Below are 19,082 nucleotides of genomic sequence, written 5' to 3'. Positions count from 1 at the left end.
AGTTCATTGAAATTAAAAATTTGAGTTAATACAATGAACATTTGAGAATCGACATCACCCTTTATTCAAATATTAGTAAAGATTTTGTAAGCATATTGCGTAATTGTGTGTTTTATTTGTTATAATGCAGTGAAACATGCCATTGTGCTATTTTCATGATTTATCACAATTTTTTATTTTATTTATGCTGTTCCGATACAATAATATTTTGAGTTTCTATTTATTAAACCAATTTCCTTCATTAACTCAAACTTTTAATTTCAATGAACTCAAATTTTTAACCAGGTTACTTATTTTTTTAACAATATTTTTTTACAGTGTATAAGCTGTTTTCAAGAGACAATATAAATGAAAATCTCTTTTGTGGCACATAAAGCTTGATTTAATAAATGTCAACAGATGAACTCAATAATAAATGTGTTGATGAGAGTTCTGATCATATAAACAGCTGTAAAACCAGAGGTGTCAAGTAACGAAGTACAAATACTTCGTTACCTTACTTAAGTAGAAATTTTGAGTATCTATACTTTACTGGAGTAATTATTTTTCAGCCTACTTTTTACTTCTACTCCTTACATTTTCAAGCAATTATCTGTACTTTCTACTCCTTACATTTTAAAAATAGCCTCGTTACTCCTATTCCATTTCGGCAAGTTTTCATTCCGGCTTGTCATAAAATAAAAAAAACTATCCAGATAAATCGCGCCATCCGGATTGAGTGAATTTGATTGTGGTTGGATGAGAAGGATAAACACAAACCATTCCGACACCCTATTGGGTTGTAGGCGTGATCAATCACGCCTGCACCTGCACAAATCACACACCATGTTGCCAGATAGGGCGGGTTCTCGCCGACGAGCACGTACTTTCAGCCAATCAGCGATCAGCAGGCAGACGTGCTCAGCCTCATTCATGACTTTAGCCGGTTTTTAGCGCGATGACTCGTAGCTGTATATTCCAGTGAATCAGTGATCGCTATGCCAGTGGCATAAATACACAGTAAGTTGTATCTACAGTAAAGAGTGGGAGAGTGACTCAACTCTCAAACGTGAATTACACCTGTGACTCGAAGACTCTTTATAAATATAACCGTGACTCCTGTCCATCATCATACACACTTAGGACATCTGCAACTAGCAACCCCGACAGATGCTGAAAGATGTTAAAATCAACGACTAATCCGTTTTGACTGTGCTAAATGTGCATGTGCCATGTAGGCCTACTTCACGAAAGACATACTGTAGTTTTGTCAAAGCAAAGTGCAACACAAGGGTAAGCGCATTGTTGTTATGTATTTGTTGACGGATTATTGTAGCCTACAGTATAAATGAATTACGCATTTTGACATTGGTGTGTGCATTAACGTGTGAAATGCCTGTTAATTACATAGCTTTTTCCAATCTCTATATTGGGCACTTTTTGCACGTAAATTGGCTTCTTACTGTTGACATTGAAAATCTTGTGTTTTTCTAAGGGATTGCGGTTTTGACAGTTTCTACCTGGACATATAGTCATATTTGAACCATTTTACTGGGATTTTTTATTTTTTTTAATCATCAATGTTATGCTTTAAGGAGATAAAATGATAACTTACTTATCAACATTGATTGGTATGGCAATAAAATAATATCACATTATTTTGGCAGTTAAAGTTTAGGGTTTTTTTCTTGGAGTGACTAGTTGCCTATAAGTATTGTAAGAGGTGCAAACTTGTTATCAATAACCAGGCATGTTATCAATAACCATTTTTAAAAATATATATAAATGTACATTTTGTGAGGTTTTTGGGCTGGAAATTGTTGACCCAATCTAGCCACACTGATCACACATTCAAAAAATGGTTATTGATAACATGCCTCTGAATTTTGACTTTTTGCACCTTTACAATATTTATAGGCAACTAGTCATCAAATCTTCCACTCCATGAAACACGTTAATGCTCAGTAGTACACAATATGGTTCTTTAATGTATTTGCATTGTCCTAAAATGCGTTCATTTTCAATGGGAATATATGCGGCTGAAACCGTAGCCAAGTTCATCTAAAAATGTTCAACATTAACTTTTTAATATAACATTATAGTCATTATGGCCTTTAGAAAAATGTTTTTTTGAGGAGGTGGGGTATGCACTGTGGCGCGGCCTAATCTTTTGTCCTTAAAGGGATACTTCACCCAAAAATGAAAATTCTGGCATCATTTACTCACCCTCAAGTTGTTCCAAACCTGTATGAGTTTTTGTTCTGAAGATATTTTGAAGAATGTTTGTAACCAAGCAGATAGAGCAACCATTGACTTCCATAGTAGGGGGAAAATGCTATGGCAGTCAATGGTTGCATATAATCTGCTTGTTACAAAAATTCTTCAATCTTCAGAACAAAGAAACTCATACAGGTTTGGAACAATTTGAGTAAATTATGACAGAATTTTCATTTTTGGGTGAACTACCCCTTTAATGGCATTTTTTCCCCTTACATTACTTTTACTTTTATACTTTAAGTAGTTTTGAAACCAGTTACTTTTACACTTTTACTTGAGTAAAAAGCTTGAGTTGATACTTCAACTTCTACAGAAGTCTTTTTAAACCCCAGTATCTATACTTCTACCTGAGTAATGAATGCGAATACTTTTGACACCTCTGTGTAAAACCGACCATTAGCAAAGCTTTAACAACATCTGTATACATTCAGAGATGTTAAAAAAGCTTTCTCATAATTGTTATGCAATGCAGAATAATGATTATGATGCAACTAAACCACGCCAAATACTCTTTAGGCTACTCTATTGAATTTGATGTAAGTGTGAACTGTGAACTCGTTAAATGATGTTTGCAGGGTTTTCAGAGCATAACCAGTAGAGGGCAATGACTGGATGCTCAAAGTTAACTGTGGGATACTTTCGGTTTCGGTTTACTGTCTCTCCTGCAGCTCCTTATTCGCCGAACTATCCGTTCCACCTTAAAATGTTGGACGGTTGTTAAACAATAGGCTATTAGATCATTTTTACAGGAGTAGCATAGGCTAGGCTATATATTTTTACTGTTTAATGAAAACTAAGCCCGATTCACAACCTCATAAACTGTTCGTTAAAAAAAAAAAAATACGGCTAAAAGCACTGAGGAGGAGGAGGAAACCATCCAACATGTTAAGGGACGAGGATGTGGCGAAGGAGCTGGAGCTGTGCATTACAGCGTCTACAGTTCACGCAGAACCTTCATCATGTAAGTTTTTCAATATTTTAAATCCAGCTTGTTTTGTTATTAGTTGTGTTTCTGCTTGTTTAATCCTGCTATAGTGACGCGGAAATAAACCGGCATGCTGAATCCATAACTGCGATTATGGCGATGGCTTTTATTTATTTAGATAGGCCTATTAACATAATTATTAGATTGTTAGTGAGTTTCTAAAGTCTGTTGTTTGTGTTTTGAGTTTGACCGATCATTTTCATAATTACACAGAAATCATTTATAAAACCAAAGATTTAGATTATTCATATTTGACATTTTTATCATGTCAGATGCACGTGTGCTAAATATTTAAAGAGAATGAAAGTCATAAACCAGCCCTTCTGTCTTATCAACAGGTTCAGATGGTTGAGTCTCTGCTGCTGATTCACTTTATCAATGATAGCGGTCAGTATATCATTTCTGTTGATAAATTGTATTGATAAAAACAATGTTTGTTTTTTTGTTCCTGTAGAGTTGGTCTAGTCGATTGTTTCTATTTTGCAGTGACTTGACATTCTTCGGACTTACCCAGCACATTACATCATGACATCACTGACTCATTCGGCTCCTCCCAGTTCATGTGTAGTTCAGGAATTCCCAACAGGCAGTGTTTGAGCACTCACGTTTCTGGGGCCTCATTTATGAAACTTTCCGTAGATTTCATCATAAAAGTGTACGTACGCACAAAGCTAGATTTTGTGTAGCCTACACACAGAAAACATCAGATTTATGCAGAGGTGGACAAAGTACACAACTCTATTACTTGAGTAAAAGTAAAAGTACTACTGGTCAAATATTACTCCGTTACAAGTGAAAGTTCTAAAAACAGATTTTTACTTAAGTAAAAGTACAGAAGTATTTGTTTTTAAAAGTACTTAAGTATCAAAAGTACATTTTCTTTTTTATGTATGCATTATTTTATTATTGTTGCATTGTTGTATAAATGCACTCTACACTCTAAAAAATGCTGGGTTAAAAATAACCCAAGTTGGGTTAAAAATGGACTAACCCAGCAATTGGGTAATTTTAACCCAGCGATTGGGTTATTTTAACCCAGCAATTGAGTTGTTTTAACCAAACATTTAACCCAACCGCTGGGTTAAAACAACCCAATTGCTGGGTTAGTCCATTTTCAACCCAACTTGGGTTATTTTTAACCCAGCATTTTTTAGAGTGTATGCCATCATGGTGGTTTAAGCCAGTCAGTGATGCTCCATCCGACATGCTAGCATACGACCACCTTAAACTCATTTCACAGACATCCCAACCTGCGAAATGTCATTTGCGGAAATCAGGATGCTCTCTGTCTTACATGCGCTTCTCGAGGCACACACGCAAGGTCTCTCGCTCCCCCTCCCTCTCTAACGTGTGCATGTGCCCGCTCTAGATTCTGGGAGATTTTAACTAATTTGCGGGCATCAGGGAGCCGCTATCAATTTGCGGGAGACTCCCAGAACTTCCTGGAGACTTGGGATGTCTGATTTCAATACTTGTATAAAAGTTTCAACTCTCTTTATAAAGCTGCTGTCACTTTAAGGCTGAATGCATGGATCCTATACTCTGATATGCATCCGATATTCTCCCAACTGTTTACTCTTCTCTTTCTCCCAGACATTTACATTTTTTTTACATTTTATGAGACATGCGTCAAGTATATGCCAACTAAACTAATCTTTAATCTTTTGAGAAAACTGAAACACACTTTTGGCCATGTATGGCCATGGATGCACACACTGTGCCAAGGAACCGTCTTCTTCCATGTTGCTATAAACTGATCAGTGTTCAAATTTTTTTTTAGGAAACTTCACATGACCCTATATGAGTGATTACTGATAGGCTGTCTGCAAAAAAAATAATAAAAAAGAAATAAAAACATTTTAAAGAAGAAAAAAATCATCCACTGACTTTCAAAGCTGCTACAGAAACGACTTTCGTCTTTGAGGACCTTGATATAAATGTAGTGGAGTAAAAAGTACGATATTTGTCTTTCAAATGTAGTGAAGTAAAAGTATCCCTAAAAAATAATACTTCAGTAAAGTACAGATACTCAAAAAGTGTACTTAAGTACAGTACTCAAGTAAATGTACTTAGTTACTGTCCACCTCTGGATTTATGAAACCATGTGTACGCCAGAACCTGCGCAAAAATCCCTTTATAAATCACAGCCAGCAGAAGATTGTGCGTACATGCATCTCCACCCAGAAATCACCATATATGAGCTTACAATGCCTATGCATAACCTCATCTGCACATCATTTCAATGCATATTCCCATCCACGTGACACCATGTCGAACACTGTCAAAGGTACAAGACATTTAAAAGTATTAGATACAGACTATAAATGCCATTTGTGCCTTACACCGTACATTACTGTCAATCATCCAATATCCTTTTTATGTTTTAGAATAAATATATCAAAATATCCATAAAAACAAAATTTTATAAAATACTTCTTAGATGCTTTTTTTTAATTTTAAATAAATTTGATTAATTCATTTCCAAGGACCAAATAATATTTTAATTCAAAATATTTAGTTACTTTTAAACAATTCAAATCAAATCAACTCATGCAGTTTTGTAATAATGTGAACATATAGGCTATTTTTAGGCTATTTTGAATGGAAACAGATAGGCCTACTTCTTATTTATTGCAGTGTAAACACAAGTGTCTGACTCAGCGCGTCACTGACAATTCAAACCAGACAATGGACCGTTCTGAAACATATTTTGTCACAACATGAGTTTAGTTTAACCCTCTGGGGTACTTCGGGTCAAAAATGTCACAGGGAGAAAAATGATCAAAAGCACATCCACATATAAACTCATATAATTTTTGGCAGAGGTGGACAAAGTACACAACTACTTTACTTGAGTAAAAGTAAAAGTACTATTGGTTAAATATTACTCCATTACAAGTGAAAGTTGTACAGATAGATATTTACTTAAGTAAAAGTACAGAAGTACTTGCTTTTAAAAGTACTTAAGTATCAAAAGTAAAAGTAAACGCATTATTTTATTATTGTTGCATTGTTGTATGAATGCACTGTTCCATCATGGGGGTTTAAGCCAGTCATGCTCCATCTGACATGCTAGCATATCTTCAACTCATTTGTTTGAAACTCAAAATACTTGTTTAAAAGTTACAAAGCTTGACTACAAAATTTTAGGCATCTGAATTATTTTAGTTTTAATAAAGTTTTAATTGACTATAATAAGATTTTAGTAGATTCAATAGACTTTCAGTACTTGTGGTCTGGCGTCTGAGAGGCAGCTTTCTGTGTGCGCTTTCATGTCGTCGCACTTTTTCAGACTTATCCACGTCTGCTCTTCTGAATTTTAACTTTTAAGTATGACAATGTTTGTGCGCACTGCGTCTGGGAACTGCCGCCTTCTATTTTGCCATCAATTGATTAGTGTTCAAAAAATACTTGGAAATCATTGAACTTCATGTGATCCTGCAAGAGTGATTACTGATAGGCTTTCTGCACAAAAAAACAAATCCTGTTTTAAAGAAGAAAATAAATCATCCACTGACTTTCAAAGCAGCTACGACTTTCTACTTTGAGGGCCTTGATAGAAATGTAGTGGAGTAAAAAGTACGATATTTGTCTTTCAAATGTAGTGAAGTAAAAGTCATAAGTTTCCAGAAACAATACTACTCAAGGAAAGTACAGATACTCAAAAAGTGTACTTAAGTACAATACTCAAGTAAATGTACTTAGTTACTGTCCACCTCTGATTTTTGGTTGAGCCACGAACTTGGAATCTCAAATGGTCCGTTGTTTCCAGAAGAAAGCACTGAACGCAACAGAGAAAATAAATAAATAAAAATAATTTTTAAAAAAAACTGAACGCAACAGAGACTAGTGCTTCCAAAGGACACACACTAAAGAGATGGCGGATTATTCAACCGTGGTTTTCCAAGATGGCTCCTGTCTATATACGCGTAATGTACTGTCTTTATAAAGTATCTTCTTATTAAACTGTTTGTACACTTACACTGTTCTCAATGCTTCGGTTTGCATGTAGGGACCCTCATTATGCTACCGTGTTAGTTTGAGGCTATTTTGAGCCTTGTTAGTGGTATTAACTAGCGATTTAATTTGACTTATTCTATGCCCCATATACTAGCGTTATAAGCTAATCTGTTTTTAGAGATAAAACTCTTTACATTCGATTTTCATGAAAACGCATCCCAGAGAACGATCTACTCGGTAACCATGTGTTAATTACCCCTAGGTTCATTTTTCACCGGAGTTGTCCTTGAATGCGGCGCTTAACGTCTTTAGCGAGAGAGAGAAGAAACGCGCACAGAGCGGAGAGGGCTTGAAAGGGAAAGGGCGTGTTTGGCTCTAGATAAACATTTCACAGGATGTAGTGAAAGATCATTACCGTAAGCTTGTGCTGTGAAACGCTCTGTTGTTTTGACGCGCTGCTCACTTTAAACTGTAGAAACAGTAAACGGCCGCAGTTATGTCCCACGGTCTGCCATTTCAATACTCTTGACCGTGGAAAAAGATAAAAAAAAACATTATTAAATGTGAATAGCTTTTGAGCTTGATTTGTTTTGCAACTTGACAATGATACCTTTTTTGTATTGAGTGAATATATTTCTGTGTTTGCAGGAACCAGCCCTCGATCTGTGACCGGGAACAGGGGACGCGACGCCATCCTGTCATGTGACTTTGAGGCCAGAGACATTTCTGATATTGTTTTAAGCAGTTTGTCCAAAAACATCCTTGTCTGTCAGAATGAAGAGTGTAAGAGTGAAAATGACAGAGTATTTAAAGAAGGAGCCTGTGACATCATCATCAAGGATCTGAGACTGAGGGATGCTGGGAAATACATTCTGAGGGTCCATTGCACTAATGAGGAGCGACAAATCAGGGAATACCAGCTTCATATTCAGGGTAAAGTCAGAACTGAGTGTTCTGGATTTCTTTAGTGATTGTGTTGTTCTTGCATGAGGGCCTGTGACCGTCAGAGACACTGAATGTGGCAATATATACGATTAGTCGCCTCCAATATGGGTGTGAAGCGGTTCGGAATACTCTTGGTCAGGAAGGAAGAAGGCGGGGTCGGCGTGACTGGGACTTGCAACTTTATTAAACAGTCTTTCTCATAAACAAACATAAATCACGCACGAGGGCGCCTCAATCATCAATGGTTCACTCTTCTCTCTTTTAGTTGATCTCTCTTGTACAGCACAGTCACTCAGGTCTTGTTTGGCAGCTCACGTGGCAAGTCCCAGTCGGTCTCTCTCTCCCCACTCTCTCCCAGCAGCCGCTTATATGCGGTCTCTCCACGCCAATTACTGCAATCAGAGACAGGTGTTCGTCATTTGCACTTGACCTACTTACCGACCGCTCGGCTCCGCCCTCTCTCTCCCGCTACAGACCTCGCGGGACCACGCCCACCCCGCCACATACCCCCACCGCCCGTCTCAGGCCGGGGAGCCATCCGGCCTGCAGCCTCCCCCCCCCCCCTCCTGGAGAGGAAGTCAGCCACAGCCATCTGAGCACCCGGCCTGTGGACCACCTTGAACTTAAAGGGTTGTAACGCCAGATACCAACGGGTGATCCGCGCGTTGGTATCTTTCATGCGGTGGAGCCACTGCAAGGGGGCGTGATCCGAACAGAGGGTGAACTCCCGCCCGAGGAGGTAATAGCGAAGGGTGAGAACGGCCCACCTGATGGCCAAACACTCCTTCTCTATGGTGCTGTACATCGTCTCTCTCTTAGAGAGCTTGCGACTGATGTACAGCACCGGCCGCTCTTCACCCTCCACCTCCTGGGACAGGACTGCGCCCAACCCCCTGTCCGAGGCGTCAGTCTGTAGGGAAAAAGGGAGAGAAAAGTTAGGAGCTTGTAGGAGCGGTCCACCACACAGAGCAGCCTTTATCTGGGTAAAAGCCTGCTGGCACCGCTCCGTCCACTGAACTGTATCTGGCACCTCCTTTTTAGTTAGATCAGTCAGCGGGCTGGCGAGCTCCGAATAATTAGGCACAAACCTCCTGTAATACCCCGCCAGCCCCAGGAACTGTCTAACCTCCTTTTTGGTCTTGGGTCTCGGACAGGTCGCAACGGCTGCGGTCTTATCAATTTGGGGACGCACCTGCCCATGACCCAAGTGGAAGCCCAGATATCTTACCTCCACCCGCCCAATCGCACACTTCTTTGGGTTGGCCGTGAGCCCCGCCCTTCTCAGCGTCTTCAGGACAGCTCGCAAGTGCTGCATATGACGCTGCCAGTCCGCACTATAGATGATGATATCATCTAGATAGGCAGCGGCATATGCAGCATGCGGCCGGAGAATTCTGTCCATCAGACGCTGGAAGGTCGCAGGAGCCCCGAACAAGCCGAAAGGAAGGGTGATAAATTGGTGTAATCCAAACGGCGTGGTGAAAGCTGTTTTTTCTTTGGATAGAGGAGACAAGGGGATCTGCCAATATCCCTTTGTTAAGTCCAGTGTCGAATAAAAACGAGCAGTTCCTAGCCGATCAAGCAATTCGTCAACCCTTGGCATTGGATAAGCATCGAATTTTGACACCGCGTTTACCTTACGGTAGTCCACGCAGAACCGGACCGAGCCGTCAGGTTTAGGGACTAAAACAATCGGGCTCGCCCAGTCACTGTTGGACTCTTCTATTACCCCCATGTCTAGCATAGCTTCTAATTCTGCCTGAACGACTTTTTTCTTGTGTTCAGGTAAGCGATAAGGCCGGCTGCGAACAACCACGCCCGGCTCCGTCTCAACGTGGTGCTGAATGAGGTCGGTCCGGCCGGGTAGGGGCGAGAAGACGTCAGCAAATTCTGCTTGTAAACGACTTACGTCAGTGAGCTGCGAGGGTGAGAGGTGGTCTCCTCCCGAGGCCAGAGCGATAGATTGAGGCTTTTGGACCGCCTCCGGCCCGAGATCCTCCTCTCCGCTCACTACCGTCGCAAGCATCACTGACTCCGCCTCAGACCATTTTTTGAGGAGGTTGAGGTGATAGATTTGACGTGCCCCGTCCCTATCTGACCGCACGACCTCATAGTTGAGCTCGCCAACTCGCCGTGTGACCTCAAAGGGCCCTTGCCACTTCGCGAGTAATTTAGAACTCGACGTAGGGAGTAATACAAGGACTTTATCTCCCGGTGAAAATTGACGCAGTCTAGTGCCTCTGTTGTAGAGCTGTCGTTGTCTGTCCTGAGCCTGCAACAAATTCTCCATTGACAGCCGCCCCAAAGTGTGGAGTTTTGTTCTCAGGTCCAGGACATACTGAATTTCATTTTTACTCGCCGAAGGTCCGTCCTCCCAAGCCTCCCTAAGGACATCCAGCACCCCCCGAGGCTGGCGTCCATAGAGAAGCTCGAAGGGGGAAAACCCCGTGGAGGCTTGCGGGACCTCGCGAACAGCGAACAACAGAGGCTCTAGCCACCTATCCCAATTTTTGGCGTCCTCGTGAACGAACTTACGAATCATGGATTTCAATGTGCGATTAAATCGTTCCACCAGACCATCTGTTTGTGGGTGATAGACGCTGGTGCGAACCGATTTAATGCCCAATAATTCATACAGTTCGCGAATCGTTCGTGACATGAACGCCGTGCCCTGATCGGTGAGAATCTCTTTCGGGATTCCCACCCGGGAGATTAAGGAAAACAGTGCGCTCGCGACACTTTTCGCCGAAATAGTGCGGAGCGGAACTGCCTCCGGGTATCGTGTTGCATAGTCCACCAGAACCAATGCAAAGCGATGCCCACGTGCTGACCGTTCCAATGGCCCGATGAGGTCCATGCCAATTCGTTCGAAGGGGACCTGCATCAACGGGAGCGGGCACAATGGTGCTTTTGGGGTGGCCGGTGGATTCACCAACTGACATTCACGACAAGACGCACACCACCTGCGTACATTCTCGTGGATGCCCGGCCAGAAAAATCGGGCCATTAGACGGTTAAGTGTCGCCGCTGTTCCTAAATGCCCGGCCATAGGATTCGCGTGAGCCGCCTGGAAAAGCATTTCCCGACGGCTTTTAGGCACTAACAACTGGGTTGTATCTTGTTTTGTCTGAGCGTCTTGGGTCACTCGATACAACCTATCTTTTAAAACAGAAAAATAAGGATAAGAGAGCGGCTGGTCAGGATGGAGGAGATGGCCGTCGATGGAACGGACCTGAGTAAACGCATGTTTAAGCGTCTCATCCTGGGACTGCTCCAGGGGAAAATCATCGCGGTCTGTGAGGCTGGGTAGCTCGAGACCGCTCTGTTCCCCTGGAAGAGCACCCAGAGGTCCCGAATCCACCTCTCCCACCTGAGCAACCGTCTCTTTCCTTTTTTTACACTTTCCCCAAGAGGCATCCACACACAAGTGCCCCAATAGTTTATTAAATCCTGGCCAATTAGTACCCAAAATTAGTGGATGCCGGAGGTGCGGGTTAACTGCAACCTCAACACTATGCGTTTTACCCCGAAATTGAATATCCACGGGCAACAACGGATAGTCCACCACTTCCCCGTGCACACACCGTACCTTAACCACGCGGCCGTTAACCAACGCCTTAGGTTGAATCAAGCTTTGATGGATGGAGGTCTGGTTACACCCTGAATCCACCAGAGCTTGATAAGTACCCCCCTTGATACTCACGGGTATCTGGTACAGGCCAGCTTGATCGGGGGCAGCTTGCGGCGCGTCGGGGACCCGGATCAATGTCCCCACCTCCATCACCGGACACCGATCGATAAAATGTCCGGGATCCCCACAACGCCAACAAGCCGGCCCAGACTTCCCCGCCACTCTAGTGGCTGGCAGCGGTTCCCCAAATTGGCGCGGAGAGAGCGCCGACGCGGACGTGGTGGGGAACGGGTCGCTGGTGGCTCCCCCTCCTCTAGCTGATGGTCGTGGTACTGCCGGAACCTCCGCGGGCAGCCCTGTCCTCCACCTCGGTGCTGGCCTGGGCGGAAACCCGCTGCGCGACCTGGGAAGAGGGACAGGCTTGGAGAGAAGAGGGGGGGAAGGAGAAGAGAGAGAGAGAGAGAGAGAAGCCGAAGGAAGGGGCTCGCCGACCCCGTGGCACGCCACCATGTGGTCCTCCGCCAACTGGATGGCCTGGGACAGCGACGTCGGGCGGTGGCACTGGACCCACTGCGCGGTCTTCTGGGGAAGCCGCGCGACGAACTGCTCCAGCACCACACGGTCGATGATTCCCTCGACGTCGCCTCCGCCGGCCATCAGCCACTTGCGGCACGAGTCCCGGAGCTGGTGCGCGAAGGTGAAGGGTCGGCCGGACTCGCCGAGGGTCAGGCTTCGGAAGCGCTGCCGCTGTTGCTCTGGGCTCCGGCCGACCCGCTGCAGGATGGCGCGCTTCAGGTCTTCGTAGTCCAGGAGATTCTGGACTGGCAGTTGGTGTGCGGCTACCTGCGCTTCTCCTGACAACAGCGGCAGGAGCCGCATTGGCCAGTCCGTCCGGGGCCACCCCCGGGACTCGGCGGACCTCTCGAAGAGGTCGATGAACGCCTCCGGATCATCCTCGGGGCCCATCTTCGAGAGGTGGATGGTGGCGGCCGAGTCGGTTGTAGACGGGGGGGTGGCCGGAATCTCCCGGACCATCCAGCTCCGGAACAGCTCGCGGTCTTCATGCTGGGCACGAATGAGGGCCTCAAAACGTTTGTCCTGCTCGGCCCTCACGGCCAGCAGATCTTCGTGGGTCTGTTGGTGAAGACCAGCGAGCGATGACACCAGGTCCGCAAGCGGCGTCTTTGGCGGGGTCTGCATGGCGGCGGCTCTCTTCTTCCTTCCCGGGTTTCGGCACCAGTGTGAAGCGGTTCGGAATACTCTTGGTCAGGAAGGAAGAAGGCGGGGTCGGCGTGACTGGGACTTGCAACTTTATTAAACAGTCTTTCTCATAAACAAACATAAATCACGCACGAGGGCGCCTCAATCATCAATGGTTCACTCTTCTCTCTTTTAGTTGATCTCTCTTGTACAGCACAGTCACTCAGGTCTTGTTTGGCAGCTCACGTGGCAAGTCCCAGTCGGTCTCTCTCTCCCCACTCTCTCCCAGCAGCCGCTTATATGCGGTCTCTCCACGCCAATTACTGCAATCAGAGACAGGTGTTCGTCATTTGCACTTGACCTACTTACCGACCGCTCGGCTCCGCCCTCTCTCTCCCGCTACAGACCTCGCGGGACCACGCCCACCCCGCCACAATGGGTTTTCCAATGGATGATTTTAAGTGTTTGTTGGTCCCTTTAACCCTAAATCTGTGTGTGTGGCTTTGACTGATGGACACGTTATAATAATGCTGAATGTGTGTGTGTTTCTCCTCAGATGAGATCTCTGTGAACACAGGTGAGGAGCTGAAGCTGGATGTTCTGTTGATCAATGCTGATAAAGTGGAGACAAACTCCAGTGGAGAGTGGACAGAGGTGTGGACGAGAGGTCACGGGGTCAGCAGTGATCGACTGACCGACAGTGATGGGAATCTGACCATTAATGCGTTCACATCCACTGACACTGGAACATACAGAGTTCTGGATAATAGAGGAGAAATCCTGATCACAGTCACACTCACAGGTCAGAGAACATCAGAGGAGGAGTGGGAATATTATCTTTAATACATCATGACAGAAACATAGTGTCGCCCACATCCAGTGCTCGTTGAATCCACATGTTCCAGATGTGGGCCGGATCTGTCTGTGTTGGGTTTTTCTCGTTCAATCCTGACTAATCTTTTCATATCTTCTACAGAGTCTGGCTCCACTGGAGAAAGCAAAGGTAACACAGAAGAACAGGAAAGAGATCTTGTGAGATGGCCAGAGATACTGAGTGGGGTTTTTGTGATTACGGCATTTTTTGCGTTGTTAGTGATTATAGCCGTTCAATTTGTGATGAGGGTTGCTGGGTACTGGTGATTTTCCTTGAGTGCCAAACATCTTGATCAAACAAAGATTCTGTATTTCATTTTAATATATATTTGAGCATTATCCTGTTTATCACTGTGAAGCTGCTTAATATTCATTTATCAATATTTTTTTTTTATGTTAACCACTTATTTTTAAGTCTACAGTTTATCTCACTTATCATATCCACTTATTTTATATTTTTATTGTTATATTTTTATTTTTATCTTATTTCCTATTTTTATCTTTTACTTGATTTATTTATAATTCTACTTATGTTAATACTTTTTATTCTAATTTTATTCTATTTCTATTTTAATTTCCCCTTGTGTTTCTTGTAACTGTTATTTGCACTGTCCATGGAGCGGACCTGTTTACATTTCACTGCCAGTTGTATATTGTGTATATAACTGTGTATGTGACAAATAAAACTCTTGAATCTTGAAAATCTTGAATCTTAAAACAACCTGTAAAAAGCTCTATGTGACTTGACTGAATTCAGGAAGGTTGAAATGCACTACACGAGTTTTAAAGGTGTCATGAACTGGCTTTTTAATTTTTTTATACCGTTGTCTGAGGTCAACTTATGACGTTTGTGTGGTTTTTACATTCAGAAACATCATAATGAATGAGTAATAGGCTATTTTCTACCTTGTTTTTGAGGCTTTCTGAAAAACACTCGGTTTTGATGGGCGTGCCGCACTGAAGACTTAGAAGTAAACGCCCATGGTTAGGATTGGATAAGATTAGCATATTTAATGAGCTTCAGCTCCCCTCAGTACATGTGGGAATCGTCTGGGGAAACGCTCACAGGGCTCATCAAACAAACACAATGATTCATCTCTCATCCACCCGCAACTGATTGGAATTATATTTTTGTATTGGCTGGCCCGATGTGAATATAACCGCGAACCGTACACACACACACACACGCGTGCTTGGTCGGCCCGATCAGTGAATATAATCACAAACTGTACACACACACACACACACTTTGCGAGCCATGGCGTTACAAGTCCGAGTCTGATCACGAATGAACCAATAACAGCTTCTCCAGCCTTTGACCGCGTGCGAAGGTGTGTAATCAATAGATATCAAACCATCTTTAACAATGCAATACTAACACATATAAAAACATGTTTTACTCACATAAGTGTGTTGCAGCTTTTCTGTCGGATACAGAAGCACAGCATTGTGTTTTAATCTCAATATGTCTGCAAATCAAGTCTCGACCTGTGTCTTGTTTACAAACGAATCTGCGGTGAAATGAAGCAAACAAACGCGTAATGTCTTACGCACGTGAGCTGGAACTTCATTAAAAATAAAGTTCAGACATGCAGTCTGGCTCAGACTTTTAGCAACTGCGCTGTAAAAAGTTGAGCTAACTTAAAAAAATAAGGCAACATATCCAATTCAATTCTTGAAGTTAACTAATTTGCTCCAACTTCAATACTAGTTGCATAGAAAGTATAGAATGTTTAGCATTAAGCAGCTTAAAATTGTTCTTTCAAAGATAAATACATGATATGAACATTATTTGCCTCGAACTAGAAGCAAACGTTTTACCCTGCAAACCCTAACGCTCAAAATAATGAATTGTTTGAGTGGAGCCAACTCAAATTAAACAAATGAGTTCAATCAAATTAACTTTTATGAGTATTTAGAACTTTCTTTTTCTTTTGAGATCGGAAATGTTTCATTGTTTTGAGTTTTATGAACGTGTTTCTTTTAATTAAGACAAACTTAAATTTAACCGAAAATGGGCTGGGATTTCTATTTCCCAGCATGCTTTGCCATGACACTCAAAAGGGACAGTAAATGCCAAAATTAATTATATTATATTATGGGTTTTTGTGCAAGATTAACGTTAAGTGTGAGATTTAGTAGATTTATTTGTTATTTTCCATCATGTGATGAGTGGAGCAGCTCAGTTTGAGAACAGATATATGTGATGACAACACACGCACTCCTCGTTCAGCAAATGCTATGCTAATACTATCAAAGCATTGTGTAACCAATTAGCAAGGTTGCATTTGTTGAATTAGCTAGTTGAATCCAAGTTTCCTAATATTTAAGTGTAAGTGAATTGGCTTATACTCAAATGTTTCAAGTTTCAAGAGCAATTAAATGTAATTGTTTCAAGAGCAATTAAAATGTATGAGTACAGAATAAAAATCTGCATGTTATGGTTACTTAAACTTTACATTTCTTAACTTAAAAACATTGGATGTAACTGATAACAACATTTGTTCAGATAATTCTGTTAAACTTGGAAAGTTGGGACAACATAAATACTTGAGAATCTAAGTAAGGTCAACAAAACCTTTTTGACCTAAGTATTCTTATTTAGTTCACTTAATATAATGAACTTACTTGTTCGTTTTGTTAAAGCTACTTTGTTTTCTTTTCTGTTTTTTACATTTGTTAGAAGAACATTTTGCATGTTGGATTTTGTTTACAATGCCGTCCCCCCGTCCAGACTGCAAATCGGGACACATGTCAGTGTATTCCAGCCTTAAATTGTTTTCATTGTGTAGATTTTGGGAGTTTTTCGGACACTACTGGAATATTGAGAAAAAAAAACCCTACATATTGATGATCTCTTCATCTCCTGTTAGTGTGTGGGATATATTAGGCAGCAAGTAAACATTTTGTCCTCAGAGTTGATGTGTTAGAAGCAGGAAAAATGGGCAAGCTTTTGAGAGAATATGTTGTTTTTCTGGAATGTACTGTATAAATTCTATATTTTAACTTTTGTTTTACTGTGTTCAGAAATGAATGTTTTTTGTATAATATATATGATGAGATATAAAGAGAGAGAGGGTTTAAATGGTTTGTCTACTGTATTTACTAAATGAAAGCGCCTCTGTGAAGCTGATAATAACACAATCAGGACTGAAATCATCAGAGATCTGTTCAAAATAAACTTCAGCTGCTTTAAACATCATATCCAGACATGTTTGATGGACTCTCATGTCTTATTATCAGTCCTTCTTCTTCCCTCACTGAGCCGTTTGTGTTTATTCATCAGTGAGTCCAGAAACACCAGCAGAGATCAGAGTTAGAGAGCAAAGCCTTCATTATTATTCACTACTTTATTATACACAGCCACTTCTCTGACACTACATGAATTATATTAGTTGTGAAACGTTTTTAACTTAAAGGGATAAATTCTGTCATCATTTACTGACCCTCAAGATGTTCCAAACCTGTATGAGTTTCTTTGTTCTGCTGAACACAAAAGAAGATATTTAGAAGAATGTTTGTAACAAAGCAGATCCAAGCAACCATTGACTACTAGGGAAAAAAATACTATGATAGTCAATAGTTGCTCTCTCTGCTTGGTCACAAACATTCTTCAAAATATCTTCTTTTGTGTTCAGCAGAACAAAGAAACTCATACAGGTTTGGAACAACTTGAGGGTGAGTAAATGATAACAGAAGTTTCATTTTTGGGTGAACTATCCCTTTAATGTTGTCAAAAACAAAGTAGCGATCTAAATTATGTACGATTTATAAGTGTTGTAACTGTTTCATAAATGTTATGCTTAAATTAAATCGGTTTAACTTCAAGGTTTTTTATCTACAGATGTCAAAGCACATGTAATGTAACACAAGCTCTTGCCACACATCTTACTCAGCGAGATTTAAGAATTATGGGCTGTTGATTTTAGACCAATTTGTTTTAAAAATTTTGAAAACTATTTAAAGGATTAGTTCACTTTAAAATGATAATCTCCTGATGATTTCCTCACCCTCATCTCCTCCAAGATGCTCATGTGTTTCTTTCTTCAGTGGAAAAGAAATGAAGTTTTTTGAGGAAAACATTCCTGGATTTTTCTTCTCATAATGGACTTCAATGGGAACCAACGGTTGAAGGTCCAAATCACTGCAGTTTCAGAGGAAGAGCTTTGAGCGCTTTGTAAACACGGGGCGGCACTTCTGCCGACGTCACGTGACCAAATTTTGCCACACCCACTGTGTTATGTTCACAAACATCTCTCGCACATCTGACATGTATTTGTTTCATTATTTTAGATGAAGTATTTGTACTGTGTGTTTTGCCCCGTGCTGGTTTGACCCTGTGTGTCTGTGGGCTCACATTTATAAGATTTTTAAACAAACAAACAAACAATTTTTATGATTTATTTTCATAAAAAATCTGTTGCTCCAGCAATGTTTAATACAAACATAGCCTATATATTTTTTGAAAAGCACATTTTTCTTAGGGTGTGCATTAAGCCCCCTTGTATATGCTAAGATACAACTCATTTAGAAAATTTAGAGTATATTACCTTTGTATACTATTAATATGGTCTTAATAAAACATTATAAATATGTTATATTTATATATTTATGTTATAGATACTAGTATTCAGGTGCTGTGTAATATCATTGCACCACTGTACTCATGGTACGGCACACAGCTCTTGATTATTATGCAGGAATGAGAATATAATTCCTAGAAAATCACAACTTTTCACTTTCTGTCGGTCTTAGTACACGATGTAACTACAGAAGAGTCCAGTTTTAAAGGGGGGGGGGGGGGGTATTGACTAATTTTCAGTCAATCTCATGTCAATCTTGAGTACCTATAGAGTAGTACTGCATCCTTCATATCCCCGAAAACACAGACATCACGAATCAGTGTATGAATATCAACAATGGTGACAATCAAAAAAAAAAAAAATTTGTTCCAACTGTTCGGGTTAAATGAATTTAAATGATTTATTTTGAGTCAGTGTCAAATATTTTGTGTGATTGATTACTTCAATTTCTTTAAGTTGATCCAAGGTTTTTATTTTTTCAGTGCAACACACGTGTAACGGAGGCCAGCTCGAAGTCGCTTTGCAAGTAAACCTCACTCCTCTGATCTCAAGAGACGCTCTAGCGACTGACACTAGGGGTTGCAGCCTTTAGCCTCCTTGTTAGAGCGTCTGACTCTCATGCCGGCGGACCGGGTTCGAGTCCCGCTTG

At 41.5% G+C, this 19,082-nt stretch overlaps 1 protein-coding gene across 2 annotated transcripts; it reads left to right on the top strand.

Annotated features, from left to right (window-relative positions):
• The first annotated feature begins 2,886 nt into the window (after nt 1-2,886).
• Nucleotides 2,887-14,564, top strand: LOC307134092 (uncharacterized protein). Of its 2 annotated transcripts, none has more exons than XM_079829576.1 (5): nt 2,887-3,217; nt 3,580-3,628; nt 7,850-8,134; nt 13,534-13,801; nt 13,954-14,564. In XM_079829576.1, the coding sequence occupies exons 1-5, from the start codon at nt 3,155-3,157 to the stop codon at nt 13,982-13,984; spliced, it is 696 nt and encodes a 231-aa protein (XP_079685702.1). In that variant the 5' UTR covers nt 2,887-3,154; the 3' UTR covers nt 13,985-14,564. The 2 variants fall into 2 exon arrangements, with proteins under 2 accessions (XP_079685702.1, XP_079685701.1); XM_079829575.1 differs by having other exon boundaries at nt 2,888-3,217; nt 13,534-13,779; nt 13,954-14,549.
• The last annotated feature ends 4,518 nt before the right edge of the window (nt 14,565-19,082 follow it).

This window comes from Gobio gobio (assembly GCF_949357685.1).
Source record: "Gobio gobio genome assembly, chromosome: 11".
NCBI classification, from domain to species: domain Eukaryota; kingdom Metazoa; phylum Chordata; class Actinopteri; order Cypriniformes; family Gobionidae; genus Gobio; species Gobio gobio.
This window is presented reverse-complemented; position numbering and strand designations above follow the sequence as displayed.